Source organism: Danio rerio, chromosome 5 (assembly GCF_049306965.1).
Source record: "Danio rerio strain Tuebingen ecotype United States chromosome 5, GRCz12tu, whole genome shotgun sequence".
NCBI classification, from domain to species: domain Eukaryota; kingdom Metazoa; phylum Chordata; class Actinopteri; order Cypriniformes; family Danionidae; genus Danio; species Danio rerio.
This window is the reverse complement of record NC_133180.1, coordinates 39431731-39446368: the sequence shown is the minus strand read 5'-3', so window position 1 is coordinate 39446368 and position 14638 is coordinate 39431731. Positions and strand designations below refer to the sequence as shown.

General features: G+C 36.5%; 1 protein-coding gene across 2 annotated transcripts in view; it reads left to right on the top strand.

Moving 5' to 3' along the window:
* nyap1 (neuronal tyrosine phosphorylated phosphoinositide-3-kinase adaptor 1) overlaps positions 1-14638 on the top strand; it is a 79336-nt gene that overhangs the window by 52636 nt on the left and 12062 nt on the right. For both annotated transcript variants that reach the window (XM_073951156.1, XM_005165381.6), the window contains exons 3-6: positions 4475-4872; positions 8206-9951; positions 10053-10277; positions 12042-12145. In XM_073951156.1, the coding sequence (XP_073807257.1) occupies positions 4475-4872; positions 8206-9951; positions 10053-10277; positions 12042-12145 (2473 nt within the window). The remainder of the gene's footprint in view (positions 1-4474; positions 4873-8205; positions 9952-10052; positions 10278-12041; positions 12146-14638) is intronic.

Here is a 14638-nt window from a genome sequence, read left to right as displayed (position 1 = left end):
AAATGTCAACTGGCCTAGCTGGGACTCGAATCAGTGACCTTCTTGGTGTGAGGCGACAGTACTAACCACTGATCCACCGTACTGCCAAGAAGTAATATTTCATAGATTATAAAAATAATATGCAAATAGATAATAGAAAACAACTGAAAACTCAATAAGGTTTAAAACACCTTGAGGGTGAGCAAATGGTCTGTGGTCTTTGATGGCACATATTTCGTAAATGTAGTCATAAACTTTAATATGATGAAAGTTTATGACTACAGCTATTCTTTAAGTGTAAACAAAAACAGTTGCGTGTTCTATAAGGCATATACAGTAATATGGTGTTATAGGTTTGGTTTTCTTAAAGAGCTTTCTTAAAGTGATTTGTAAAAATACACCAATGATTTGCATATAACTCACCAAAGACCACGGTTTTGGAAATTGCTTAATGTTGTACTGAAGAAATATAATTCTACATCTCAAGCAGGGTGAGTAAATAAAAGCTAGTTTTTAATTTTTGTGTTTTCGAAGTTGACCTTTTACTCATCCTAACTTGTTCCAACACTCTTTGAGATTCCTTTTTTTTTTTTTTAATTAACAGCTGCTTTTATTCTAGTCAAAATAAAACAAATAAGAGTTTCTCCAGAAGAAAAAATATAATCAGACAGACTGTGAAATTGTCCTTGCTCTGTTGAATATCATTTGGGAAATATTTAAAAAAGAAAAACAAATTCAAAGCAGGGCTAATAATTCTGGCTTCATATATATATATATATATATATATATATATATATATATATATATATATATATATATATATATATATATATATATATATATATATATATGTATGTATATATATATATTTTTTTTTTTGGTCAGCCAGTGGATAATTGTACATTCTTCTAAAAAGTTCAAAAGTGTTCCTAAAGCATACCTTAATTTCTGAGAGTGTAGAATAAAAGCAGTTTTTAATAAATGAAAAAAAAAAAAAACATTTTAAGGTCAATATTATTAGCTTCCTTAAGAATTGTCTACAGAACAAACCAACAATATACAATGATTTGTCTAATTACCCTAACTTATGTTTTTAAATGTCACTTTAAGCTGATTACTAGTATCTTTAAAAAAATATCTAGTAAAATATTATGTACTGTCATCGTGGCAAAGATAAAATAAATCAGTCATTAGAAAATAGTTATTAAATAAATTATGTTTAGAAATGTGTTTAACAAATCTTCTATCTATTTTATATATATATATATATATATATATATATATATATATATATATATATATATATATATATATATATATATATATATATATATATATATTTAAACTATAATATTAATTATATCACTCATGTTATCAGAATTGTCTTTTTACTGTATTCATACTGTATTTGATGTCTCATTTCTGTCTATTTTTATTTCGGCAAAGAAATGTTAGAAGAACATCTAAGAAACACTTGATACTTCGCAGAAACATTACTAAGAGCTCCATCTGAGCTATAAAAAGAACGATGTCAGATTCTTCCCGCTGGTTCTGTGACATGGAAAAACATCTCTAAATCTTTCTAAATCTACCCCTCTATCTCACCCCATTGCCAGAAAATAGCTTCAGTGATTCATTTCTCTTTAATTGTGTGTGTTTGTACTCATGGCAGCCCACTATTTACCGCCCACATTGTGCTGCACAGCCACACCTGAATTAGTGTGTGTGTGTGTGTGCGTGTACATGCACATATGCCAGTGTGTGGTCTGAGTTTGTGTGTTTAGGGAGAAAAAAAAAACCAGCAAACAATAAACAAATGACAGGCCAGTTGCCGTGGAAACGGGCAGAGCATGCTAGCAGATTCAGGAGAATAAGAAAAGATGCAGAGAAGGATGAAGGGAGAGACACGACCTGCAGACAAAGTCTGTTTTGTGTTGGGGAACAGAGCAAGAAAGAGAGCAGAAATCAGCTGATTAAACAGTGTTTGCAAACATGGCTTGAGGAAATATGCAAGGGATAGTTCAACCATTTATGCATGAACTGTTCCTAAGAAATCACAATGCAAATTAAGTATTGATGACTTTTCTGTTGTACTGTGTAATGTAAATTTGAGTGTAGTGGGTTAATTAAAAAAAAACAGAGACTCTTCCATGCATTAAATCGTATTTGAGACGTGAACATAAGGTCATATTTACTATTGGTCGGCTAATTTTTTCATGTAAAAACCCAATTATTCTACATTAATTATATTAAAACAAAGAAAGTTCATCATGCGTTTTAAAACTGGTTTTGCACATTTACTTTACTAATAAGAAAGCTGTTTGGTTTCAAAGTGTCTTGAAGGAGCTTTTTGTGAATTTCAATATTACTGACAGTGGGTGTTTTGCATGCAAAAAAGGAGGCAGATTAATGCCAGGTTTCAGATTTAAAGAGCCCCTATTATACATTAAAAAAGATCATATTTAATTTTTAATTAATAATCCCAACGTCTCCTATAAGATTTGCTCAGCGATTTATTTGTTCCCAAACAGCTTCTTAGTGTAAGGCTAATCTAGGTCTAAGTAGGACTATTTGTAAGGCTAAGTAGTCAGATTGCAGAGTATATGTGTGAACCCAGTGCAGGAGTGCATTAAAGCAATGTAGTTAAACACCAGCATATTACTCTGTTCCTAACCATAAGTAAAAACAACAAAACGCATTCAGTTATAATGCACACAGTGGCAAAAGCTGAACTATTTTGAAACTTGACCCCCGCATGTGTGTAGGAACAGCTGATGGTGGCCATACCAACAACAAATAGCAGAGGATCGCGAGCTCAGAAATGCAATTAAATTCATAAAGAAAGCGGCACGTGTCACATTTTTTAACATAGCTTTAGATGTGATATTTGTATATAAGTGGTTAACCAGATACAGCACAAGCCACGTGGAGCTATTACAAGTAACAAAACACAATTAAATACATATTTTGCAAGCTAGAGAAAACAAGGAGACAACCATTTTAATCACACTTACTTACTCTTGTGAAATGGAGGAAGAAAATGATCCATTAACTGTGTAGTGATAAAGTTCCTGTCAAGCTCTGACAAAGTCCCATACATCAATAGTGTTTTCTGATTCTTTCTTAGCAAATGGCTGATGAATCCCCTGTTGCAGGGTAGATTATTGCATTAATCACCAGAACATTCACTCATTAATGTTTACTCATCTTCAGTCATGATAAATCCTATACACACCGGCACTCTGCTTGTGTTTGAAGGGAAAGGCTCGTTCACGTTTTACCAGATCCGGCAATTCATATTTGGTATTGTTTTGTGTTGACGTCGAAAAGAACAAGCAAAAAATCTGGATAAATGATGAATCATTTAAACGACTCTGAGTCGAATCTTTTATTAAAAAATCTATATTTTTAAACAAGGTGCACTTTCAGATTTAACCCTCAGCTGGATGTTTTCATTCACTTAGAGCTGTGTTACACACTGTATGGAAAGTCATTTTCAAAAACCCATAATAGGGGCTCTTAAAGTGAAAGATAAGTGTTTTTATGATAAATCGTTAACAGTAGGATTTTTAGCATGCATTTTATAAACAGAAAGGGTGAACTGTCGCTTTTATTCCAATTGAATTAAAGAAGATCAGAAAGAAACAATGGAAGAATGAGGAAAAAGGAAGGGAAGCTGAGGACAATAGTAGAGTATAGAGAAGGATGGGAGGGTGAGGGAGGCTGGTGGGTCTCTCACAGGCTGGCATGAACTGCTTCCTCTCTCATCATTCATCCTTTATGTGTGTGTGGTCTGGTTTGCTTAGATTGCAGGAATCAAATGTCCCCACAAGGATGGTAAAACCTTAAATTATCTACATTGTGGGAACCACAACATAATAGCTTAATAGTCATATTTAATATGGGTTTAATCAAAATCTAAACATCCAAAATATGTTTGTGAGGGTTTGGTGTAGAGTTAGAAAACAAAATCAATATGAACTTACTCTTAGATTATGAAATAGTTCTCAATTCTGTTATAGAAAGATTATTTGAGGGACTAAAAGGTCAACTAAAACAGGTTATTCTGCAGCATCACCATAAAAACCCTTTTTATTGTTGTCTCTGGCACCTTTATTTTTAAGAGTGCAGTTTAAAAATGATGTAAGTCAATGGAAGAAGAAGATTAGAGCTGTGTTTTAGTGACTATTGGTCCGTGTGACTGTGCAATAGTAGGGGGAATGCTTTAACTCCGGAAATGAGCAGAGGAGAGTGTATAGCGGTGCTGTTGAGACAAAAATGAAATTGACTGTGAGCTATTAATAGAGCCTTTATCAGTCGAAATGAGGAGAGAGGAAGAGAAAAGAGGAGATGTGGGAGGCCTACAGCGCAACCAGAAACAAATTTATCATTCTGATCTCATAAAGAATCTTTCCACTGAAAAATAATTCCTTTTTCCCTCAATTTCCGATACCATCTTTCATTCCCCGAACTTTCTCTCTCCCGTCTCCCATAGCTCCAATTATAAAGATGCCTCCTCTGCAACGGTTGGGAAGGTTCGGGATCTGGCATCGTTTCGGCGTCATTTCCGAATGGGATTTATGACGATGCCGGCGTCCCAGGACTTGTCGCCTCACTCTTGTGCGGCCGCCATGGCCCCACGCTCTCAGTCCTGCCATGCTGTGGGCACCGGTGAAGGAGAGGAGCTGGAGAATGGATACTATCCAGACTCAGACCCCCAAAACCAGTCTAATTCATCCCGCTGCCCCCCAGCCAAGCCTAAACGACACCCTAATACTCGTCTGAGCTCCACACCCCAGCAGGAACATTCCTCCCGCGGGGTCCATGCGCCTCCTGACACTCCGCCACCTCCACCTCCCAATCACCCACCCAAACACCCCGAGAAGCGGAATGGTGAGTTTCATTTTTGTTAAAAGTAGTAACATATCAAATATGACTGATTCTCTCAGCTCTCATAAGCTGTTGTAAGGATCCATCTGCCTCACATGCAACATCATAGGGTCATTTTTTGTTTATTCTTATGTTTAGGATTAAATTATGGATTTAAAAAAAGTGTGAAATTATGAAACATTCTTGAACTGATTTTAAAACAATGTCAGTATAGTAATCAATTTAAAATGTTGTAGTGAAATATATCATTAAAGGAGTATACTGATTAGTAGAGGTGATTGTAAATATACAAAAAAAATGTGTTATTAAAGGAATATGTTGATGAATAGAGGTGTTTGTTAAAAAAATCAAGATATGATGAAATTTCAGTTAATAGCTGTTTAGCACCATGTATGTTTTTGGTCTATGTTATAAAAAGGAAATGTAAAAATGGAGAATTCAACATTTGCATAATATGGAAAAGATGCAAAAAAGCATAACATATGTCTCATGTCAAAAGAAGAAATAAGTTGAAGTAATAGACGAATGATGTGGAAAGATGTGATAATGGGGTGGGGGAAATAATAAGTGTGTGCTTCACACTACTTCATTTCGATCATGATGAAATGTATTTTGTTTAAAGATATGTTTTAAGTGAAGGATTTTTGTTCAAAAAAAAAAAATCAAATCAACAATATAAAGAAGAATAGAATTTTTAACAAAATGTTACACAAATATTCCTAACTGTCATGTTGCTTATTGCTAGGCCCAAACGGATTTACGCAGATTTTTTGCCCATTATTGAGTCTATTTATTTTTTTCTGTGAACTTGCATGTAATATTCAATTTTGAAATGATTTCAGTAATAATATTCACTAATATGAAAGTGTTCATTTGATTTATTTGCAATACAGTTTTTAAAGTAATATTTTCTGTCCTTTAGTAGATATATTTTATGATAGATTTGCTTTGCTAACCAAAAGAGTGGATCGAGATGGATTTGCATTGTAAACATTAAATAAAAGTAAAAAATTTATTTTTAGTAAATAGTTTTAGTAAATAGTTTTAGTAAATTTAGTAAATTAGTTTTTAGTTATGATACTGCAAAAATGATTCTGCATAAATCTGCAGATTTTTTACAAAATCCTCAGCAGAAATAGCAAAAAAATATTCGCAGATTCTGTCTGACTCTACTTATTGCTAAACAAGAAAGCTGAATTATTTAATTATTTTCAAAGAAATATTAACTTAATCTAGTACTTAATCATAACTAGATATCCTAAAACAGTGTTTCTCAACTGATGGGTTTTTTAGAAACCAAACATCCCAGTTGCAAGGACAAACCTGTGGACTATTTTCAAAGATGACTCCAATAGCTGAGGGCATCACAAAAGAGCCTAACATCTTTATGATACATCTTTAAGTACAGGCACTCTTAGCATCTTACTGTGCTCACCGTGTAGCAAAGGCCAAGAAAGCCCACACAATAGCAGTAGAGCAAACTGGTGATTATTATAAAAATGCTAATGATTATTTTAATCACTTTACTTTAATTTGCTGGTTTGTTCTGTTCAACTGGATCAGTGTTAATGTTTTTGTTTTGTTTTTTGACTAAAAGAGCACATGTCACTCCGCTACTCATCCGTTTGCACTGGCTGCCAGTTGCTGCTTGCATCAAATTCAAAGCTCTGGTGTTTGCTTACAAAGCAACTTCTGGCTTTGCTCTTTCTTATCTGCTCTCACTTCTGCAGATTTATCTGCCCTCCAGAAACTTGCGTTCTGTGAATGAACGTCGCCTCGTGGTTCCATCCCAAAGAGGGAAGAAATCACTTTCCCGAACTCTTGCGTTCAAACTCCCTAACTGCATCAGAACGGCAGAGTCACTCGCTGTCTTCAAGAAACGATTAAAAACTCAACTATTGAGTCTCCACTTTCCTTCCTAGTCTGCAATTGCCTCTCTGGTTCTACTGCTAACTGTATTACAAAAAAAATAAAAATGACTAATGTTGTGCTTCTTACACTTTACATACCTTAAACTTGCCTACAGCACTTACTCATTTTTGCTCTTATAGTTGTGTAAATTGCTTCCTTGTCCTCATTTGTAAGTCGCTTTGGATAAAAGCGTCTGCTAAATGACTAAATGTAAATGTAAATGTTTTAACAGTTTAGTTTAGTTAATGATAACTGAACTTTTCCTTACCCTAACCACTGTTTCCATACCCTTCACTTTGTAATAGTACTATAATATGATACATTTTGTTAAATGACATAAAGTAATAATTATTTGTAAGTCTTGGTAATTTTCTTATGGTTTATCTGTCACTACTTGTGTATGTTAACAAATAAATACAAATGAATTATAATTCCTAAAATTATATTAAAGTTTCTAAAAATTTGGGTCGCGGCTTGATGGCCATGTAAAAATGTGGGTCCCATGGCGAACCAGTTGAGAACCACTGTACTAAATCATAAGATAGTTTTAAACCATCCATTGCTTCTTGACAGCATATTTGTGAGTCATTCAGATGCATTTTTAAATAAACTGTTAAGGAATTGATTTAAATCAAACATTACTTTAAATATTCTCCATTCTGAAAGTGTAATTTGTTCCTTTATTCTGCAAGACGATTGAAATACATAATGAATGCTATTTCCTCGCTCAAGAAATAACTTTTTCATTAGATAAATATCTATGAAAGCAGCTTTGCCTTTGTGTTTCTGTACCATTTTTTGATTAATTGTGAGAAAAAGAATAGGTGAAAAGGGCTACATGTAATGGCTTTGTGATGTTGCTTTAATTGCACTGAACAATTGGGACCTCACTTTATTTAGACAGTTAGAAATCTGAATCATTTATGCTTTAATATTTGCACAGATTTTATAAATGCATTAAATAATTAACTCAGCATGGTTAAAGCAATATACAGTATGTTGCAAACATATTTAATTATAAATAGCCTCTCAGTGTATCCATATTTATTCTGTATTTAAATATAAAACACATGCCGTCAGCAGTGTGCTGATGAAAAATGCCCATATGAATAAAGGGAACTGATATTTTTTTCTTAAAATGTTATGATGTATAAATACAGACAGTAATATAGTCCACTGTTATGTTTGCTAACTGTATTAATGAGACCTTTTTAGAGAGAACTGCCATGTCCAATGAAAAAAATATAAACTGGGTTTGAGCTTTTATTGTGAAAATGTATTGTGAAAAGGAGGGTGAAATCAATTCCTTTTAATTTGGTTAAAGTTTATTTTAATATAGGGTTAGCACACTTCTATTGTGGTCCTTGTAAAGGACTCTTCTCTTTTGTTTCATCAACCTGTTTGTTATTTTCTCTTTTTAAACAGCAATGAAGAAATCGGATTCAGGGGATATGTCAGGACGTAAGGTTCCTCCCTTGAAGCCCAAAAGGAGTCCAAGCACACAGCTCTCCTTTGATCCACCACCTCCTCGAGTTCCACCACCGACCACACCTCTTCCCTTCCAGAGCTCAGAACACTCTCCACGGGGTGAAGGAAACGATGATGAGCCAGTTTACATTGAAATGGTGGGCCAGGTCTTCACCCGAGAAACTCACAGTGCCCCGACTCCTCACCCGCTTACGCCCTCTGCCACCACTCCGGACTCTGATTCAGACCAAGGAGAGGCCATTTACGAAGAGATGAAGTACCCGCTACCAGACGACACTGCTCGAGAAGCCCATCGCCGACTGCCCCTCAAACACGAGCGCGTCAAGTCCTCTAAAGCGTACCACTCCTCCATCATCTCGTCCTCTTCATCCTCCACCTCTTCCTCGCTCCCGCGCCCTTCCTCCTCCTCTCCAGCCTGCTCCTCCTCAAAGCCTAAAGCGACAGTATCCATCTCTCACTCATCTCCTCTGCCTTCATCTTGCTCCTCTGCATCCTCCACACCAGTACCTCAAGCCCTCTCCTCTTCGCCACACCCTCCCCGTGCTCCTACACCCTTTCTGCTCCCAGGATCTAAGTCTGAACACGAGCCCAGCTCCAGTAAAATCCCTGCACCCTTCCCCAATCTGCTCCAGCACAAGCCTCCACTTCTGGCTTTCCCCCAGCCCGCTGCTGCCTCAAGTGGGGTCGGGGCTCAACACAAGTCCAGCTCGGCTAAAATCAGTGTTCAATCAGCCTCCAGCCTGCCGTCATCTACCAGCACCTCCTCCAGCATGAGCTCAACCAGCACCTCAAAAGAGTCCTCTGGAGTCGACAAGGAGCGAGAGAAGGAGAGGAGGGATGGACAGCTGGGGCCGGCACCGGGACTTAGAGCCCGCAGTCATTCCACTCCCCTTCCTCCATCCTCAAAGTCCTCTTCTCCGTATTCCCACCACCATCATCACCATCACCCTCACCACAGACCTTCCCATTATCACCATTATCGCAAGCCAGAGAAAGAGTCATCATCAACAGGCAAGGGGTCAGGGCAGTCCTCCACCCAAACACAAACACAGCCTAAAGAGGGCAAGTCTGTCAGCTTCTTGCTCAAATCTGAGAAATCCGAGAGAGAAAGGGACAGGGAGAAAGATCGGGATCGGGATCGGGATCGTGATCGTGATCGAGATCGTGATCGTGATCGAGATCGAGATCGAGACCTGAGCACACCATTATCCAATCATTCTGAGACTGCCTCGTCAAATTCATACACGCACACTTCTCAAACCGGCACAAGCACTACGCCAACCCCGAGTCAACCATCATCATCCACGGCAGCCACGCCACCCTGCTCTTCTTCCTCCTCTCAGCGGCCGCCTTCTCGCTCTCACATGCAGCGGTCACACACTCCGCATTTATCTCATGGCCTTCCTGCTTACAAACCTCCACCCTCGGACAGCCCCCTGCTCTGGACCTACCCTTCGGTCGGCTTCCGCCGGCCGCCCGCCTATGATAGCTTGCGTGGATGCTCTCAGTTGCCATCTTTGCATGCTGATCATTGTAAAACAGGATCTGCAGCACAGGCGTTGCAGGCCAAGGCCGGATTCCTTCCATGGGATAGTGCAGCTGCCTTAGGGCTCACGGAGGAACAGGCTTACTGGCCCATGCATCGGAAATTATCATTCAGTCATGGGAGCCGAGATACAGAGAGTGAGTTATGGTTGGAAGGGAGGGTGGAATGATTATGGGGGATTCTCTTTCTGTGGTACTATTGTAGGATTAATTGTGTTTTTCTCTCCAATGGCTTGTAGAGGAGGATGGAAGTGTGTGGAACGGCAGTGCAGACGCTCTGTTGAGGAGAGAGAGGGATGACCTAGGAGCCATGCGGAGTAGTGGACACTCTGGAATACCTGTGCGGGCAACAGGGAGACACAGCGAGAGTTTGGCTGGGGCGGATGGACCACCAGGGTTGAGAGGGCTGATTCGAGCGGGACTGCCCTTACCCTGCCAAACCTTCCCAGCATGTCGCAATGGAGGTGGGATCCAACTCAAATGACATTAGCACAGGCCTTCTGCAATGACCTCAGTAGTTTAAACTCTGGATAGAGATCAAGCATGTTTAAGAGATAAAACATTTGTAGACTTACGGCTCATAAACAATTGAATAGGTCAGTGATGTATGTGCTGAAAATTGATGCTAGTGTGTTGTAGGATCAGTGTGGACTGAAGTTTTAAAAACTGCATTTCATAAAAGAAAAGAAAAATCATATATACAGTATATGAAGAGTTCAGATGCAAAAATCTCTAAGTGCCATTTGAATTTTTCTCCTAAAATGACTTTTTTTTCCTCTATTTATAATTATTTATGAGTTAAGTAATTTCTCTTTTATGTCAATTTATTATTTTCATTGCCTTTCATGTGAAATTAGTGAACACAAATGTAGGAGTATCAGAAAAATGGTCATTTTAGAAGAAAATTTCCAATGGCACTTAGAGGTTTTTGCATCTGAACTCATCGTATCTATCTATCTATCTATCTATCTATCTATCTATCTATCTATCTATCTATCTATCTATCTATCTATCTATCTATCTATCTATCTATCTATCTATCTATCTATCTATCTATCTATCTATCTATCTATCTATCTATCTATCTATCTATCTATCTATCTATCTATCTATCTATCTATCTATCTATCTATCTATCTATCTATCTATATATATATATATATATATATATATATATATATATATATATATATATATATTAGTCATGGGACGATAACCGGTTTCAAGGTCTTATGTGTAGTAAAGAAATCAGTGGTTTTGAAACTAATAAAGACAGCAGAAGTCAATGATTTATTTTAATTATTTAGCTTGACATGTTTACTCTTCCAAAATATTTTAACTCTTTCCTAAAATAAATACCGTGATATTTTTATTTCAAAGTAGTTTATAAAAATATTATATACACACACACACACACACACACACACACACATATATATATATATATATATATATATATATATATATATATATATATATATATATATATATATATTTTTTTTTTTTTTTTTTTACTAATTTGAAATAAAATTATTGGATATATGGCATATACGATTGAACTAAATGCTATGATACTGTAGAAAATTGCCCAAAGCCTTGAAGCTTATTGTATTGCAGTGCACATCATAGATTGAAATAAAATACCACCTACAGTCCAACTTAACCAAGGAGCAATATATGCACTCTGTCGTGCATTGCATATTTTAATCAAGTCAGTACCATTTTTACAATGCAAACACACCTGCTTTCAATGCAAATAAGGCTCATCATAGAATGCAGCGTATTCACAGACGTCAGCACTCTTTGCCTGCTGCAATTAATGTTGTGCTATAAGTGGAAAGTAGGGTGGAAAGCAGACTGAAAGCAGAGTTTAGTGACAGCAAGGCAACAATAATTCATCAAATTATTGTCAAATGAAGGTGACTGGTGTTATAAACAAGCATACATCCAGACAACGTTTTTAGGTGAGCCTGAATTTTCTCAATGTAAAGAATGATAGCTGGACTTCAGTGGTGGCCTGATGTTCTAAATATAGATATATTGCATTTGTATCCTCAAATACCAAAGGAACTGCACCATGTAAATTCCAATTTTGATATTTTTTAAGAAATGGTTTATGTAGTGATTGAAGTATTTGACTGATAATACGTTTACATGTAAAGATTTTATTTCTTGAGATTTCTCTGTGCAAAACGATGACTTGTCTCTGTGCCTATGACCTTTTATAGAGTTGGGACGCCTTGGCAGGTCTTCATCCACATCAGGAGTGAGACAAGTAGGGGGTGACGTACACAGACAGAGCAGTCTGCCGGCCAGAGAAGCACTCAACCAGGTAACACACTCCAGCACTATTAAAACTGTCACATACTCCACATAAACACACACTCACAGAGTTATTACGCACCTAATGGTATTGTTTCCTCTGCCTAAACACACTCATCCACATAAATATGCACTCACATTAGGATTTGAGCTTGCAAAATCGCTTTGGACCAGATGCCCTTTTTTATGCCCACACACCAGAGAAGGCACTTTGAAGATTGTTTTTAATTATTTTGTTCATACAATGAAAGTCCAACACATGAATAGCCCTAATGAAAAAATGTATTGTTAATTCATGGTATGTTTAACACTTTTTCTCATTTGAAATAGGTATTCCTGGCAGTGGTGGGTAGAGTACACTAATAAAAATGGTCTATTAAAAGAAATGATCAATTCGTCATAATTATCCTTTTAATATTAAAGATGGACTCACATAAGGGTATAATCTGCTATTAAAGTCAACATGAATTGGAAGTTGCTGAGACTTTTATTTCAGTATGTTGATGTACTTCCAACTCAAATGGATTATTGAGTGTAACAGAGAAAGACCCCCACCGTAAATGCAGAAAAAAATGGTCAGATTTTGATTAAAGATAAGCAAAACAAACCTATTTAAGTGAATTAACTTGCAGAGATTGATTGTTCACTTAAAGAATAACAATGTGTGCTAGCAAAATAAACATTGTAAAATTAGATTTTACTCTGACTTTAAATGCAGTGGTTAATGTAACTCTGCATTAATAAATGTTAAGCAACAGTTCTTTTAAACTCAGCTGATGCTTTTCGTAGCTTTTTATTTTTACAAAGTAAAAAATATATATAACTTTTTTGTTTAGTTTAACAGGATGATGACATCAAGACTCATTTGTCTTAAATCACGAAAATGCTTCATTTACACACATCGATTTTCACGCACCTTAGTTGACCTTAACCTCAATGAGGAATTTAGAGAATTTAGGAGGGGAGGGGGGGTTCACTGAATAAATTTAAAATCTATATTTGTCATTCTTTGTGATGAGATAGATGAGATGAAATGAGAAGCCATTTCCAAAATAAGAGTCCCACATACATAGGAAATGTAAATAGTTGTTTTAACCTCCTAGGGCTGGAGTGTCCTCTTAACTGGCTATTTAAAATACTTTTAATGTTTTATATTTTGTTACAGACATACAGTGTCATCCTGCAACTGTTTTGCAGCATATGAAATGTCACAAACACTGTTTTAACTGTCCAAAATAGGAAAAAAATTTTTAACTCTTTGGTAAAAAACAGTCAGGTGTTTTATGTAAATTTGGACCACAAATCCACATATGTGGACATAATTTTTCTCTAAAAGTACATCATGTCAAAAGACAATACTTAGGTTTTTATTCTAATTTGGTTCCAATAAGCCCAAATAGCAAAGAGAAATAAAAAATGCATGTAAAAAACCTTGGGCCTTAAGAGGTTAAACTTAGAACATAAGGGAAACATTTCTATCACTGTTACAATCTCACTAGGAAACACTGGCCAAGTAACATTGCTAAGCATGCATATGAACATGCTTAACAGTCTCGATGGTTACTTATCAGTCGGTGTTATGCTCTGATTTAAATACTTTTCAGAGGTCTTTTTGTTTTAACGAGATTTACTTAATAATGAGCAAAGAATTGAGCCCTGCAATATGTCAATGACACGCACATGCAACTCTACTCTTAATATTTAACTATGCATAAGTCTGGGTTTCCGCTACATTCATTCTTCCAAGGCAGGGCACCACGCCTAAATTCATCCCACCACGGCTAGATTGCAGCTTCTCATTCAAAACATTGTCATGTTTTTTTTTAATCTCACCAAAACAAATTAAAAGGTAAAGTGAATTCAAACAGAGCTGTAACCGTAGTAGTGCTGTGCGCTTTTTGTTTAACCCTTTAAAGTTGCATGCTGACTGACTGACTGGCTGACTGACAGGTGCTTGATGTGTGAGGCAAGCAAACACGACGTATAGGCGTTTCACTTTACTTCAGGACGCATTAATACCGCTCTGTAGGTCTATTGGTTCCATTCATAAATATTCCTAGCAAATCTAATAAATGTTGGAGACATACTTGTTACATAATCACACTAAATCGCGCTTCAGCAGCGTTTATTTGAGAGCGCACAAGAAGATCTGTGCTTGAGCAGCGTAAATTTGAGGGCGTGCAAGAAGTTTTGTGCACAAGCAGAGGAAATCGGTGCACAAGCAAAGAGATTCGCATGCTCGTAGGCTATTACATAAATGCGATCTCGAATTGTAATAATGCGCTTACCACATTTGTCATTGAAATAACTCCACAGGTAGTTGGTAGATCTGAGTAAAAAAGGCCTGCTGCCACAGCTGGAAAAAATCCTAGAGAAAACTCTGCTGAAGTATATACAGTTTTTCATTCTATGGCTCCTTAAATGACGTATGCTACATTTAATACAGTAACTACATTAATAATTAATAACTACATACACAAGGGAAACAATGGCATCACAAAAA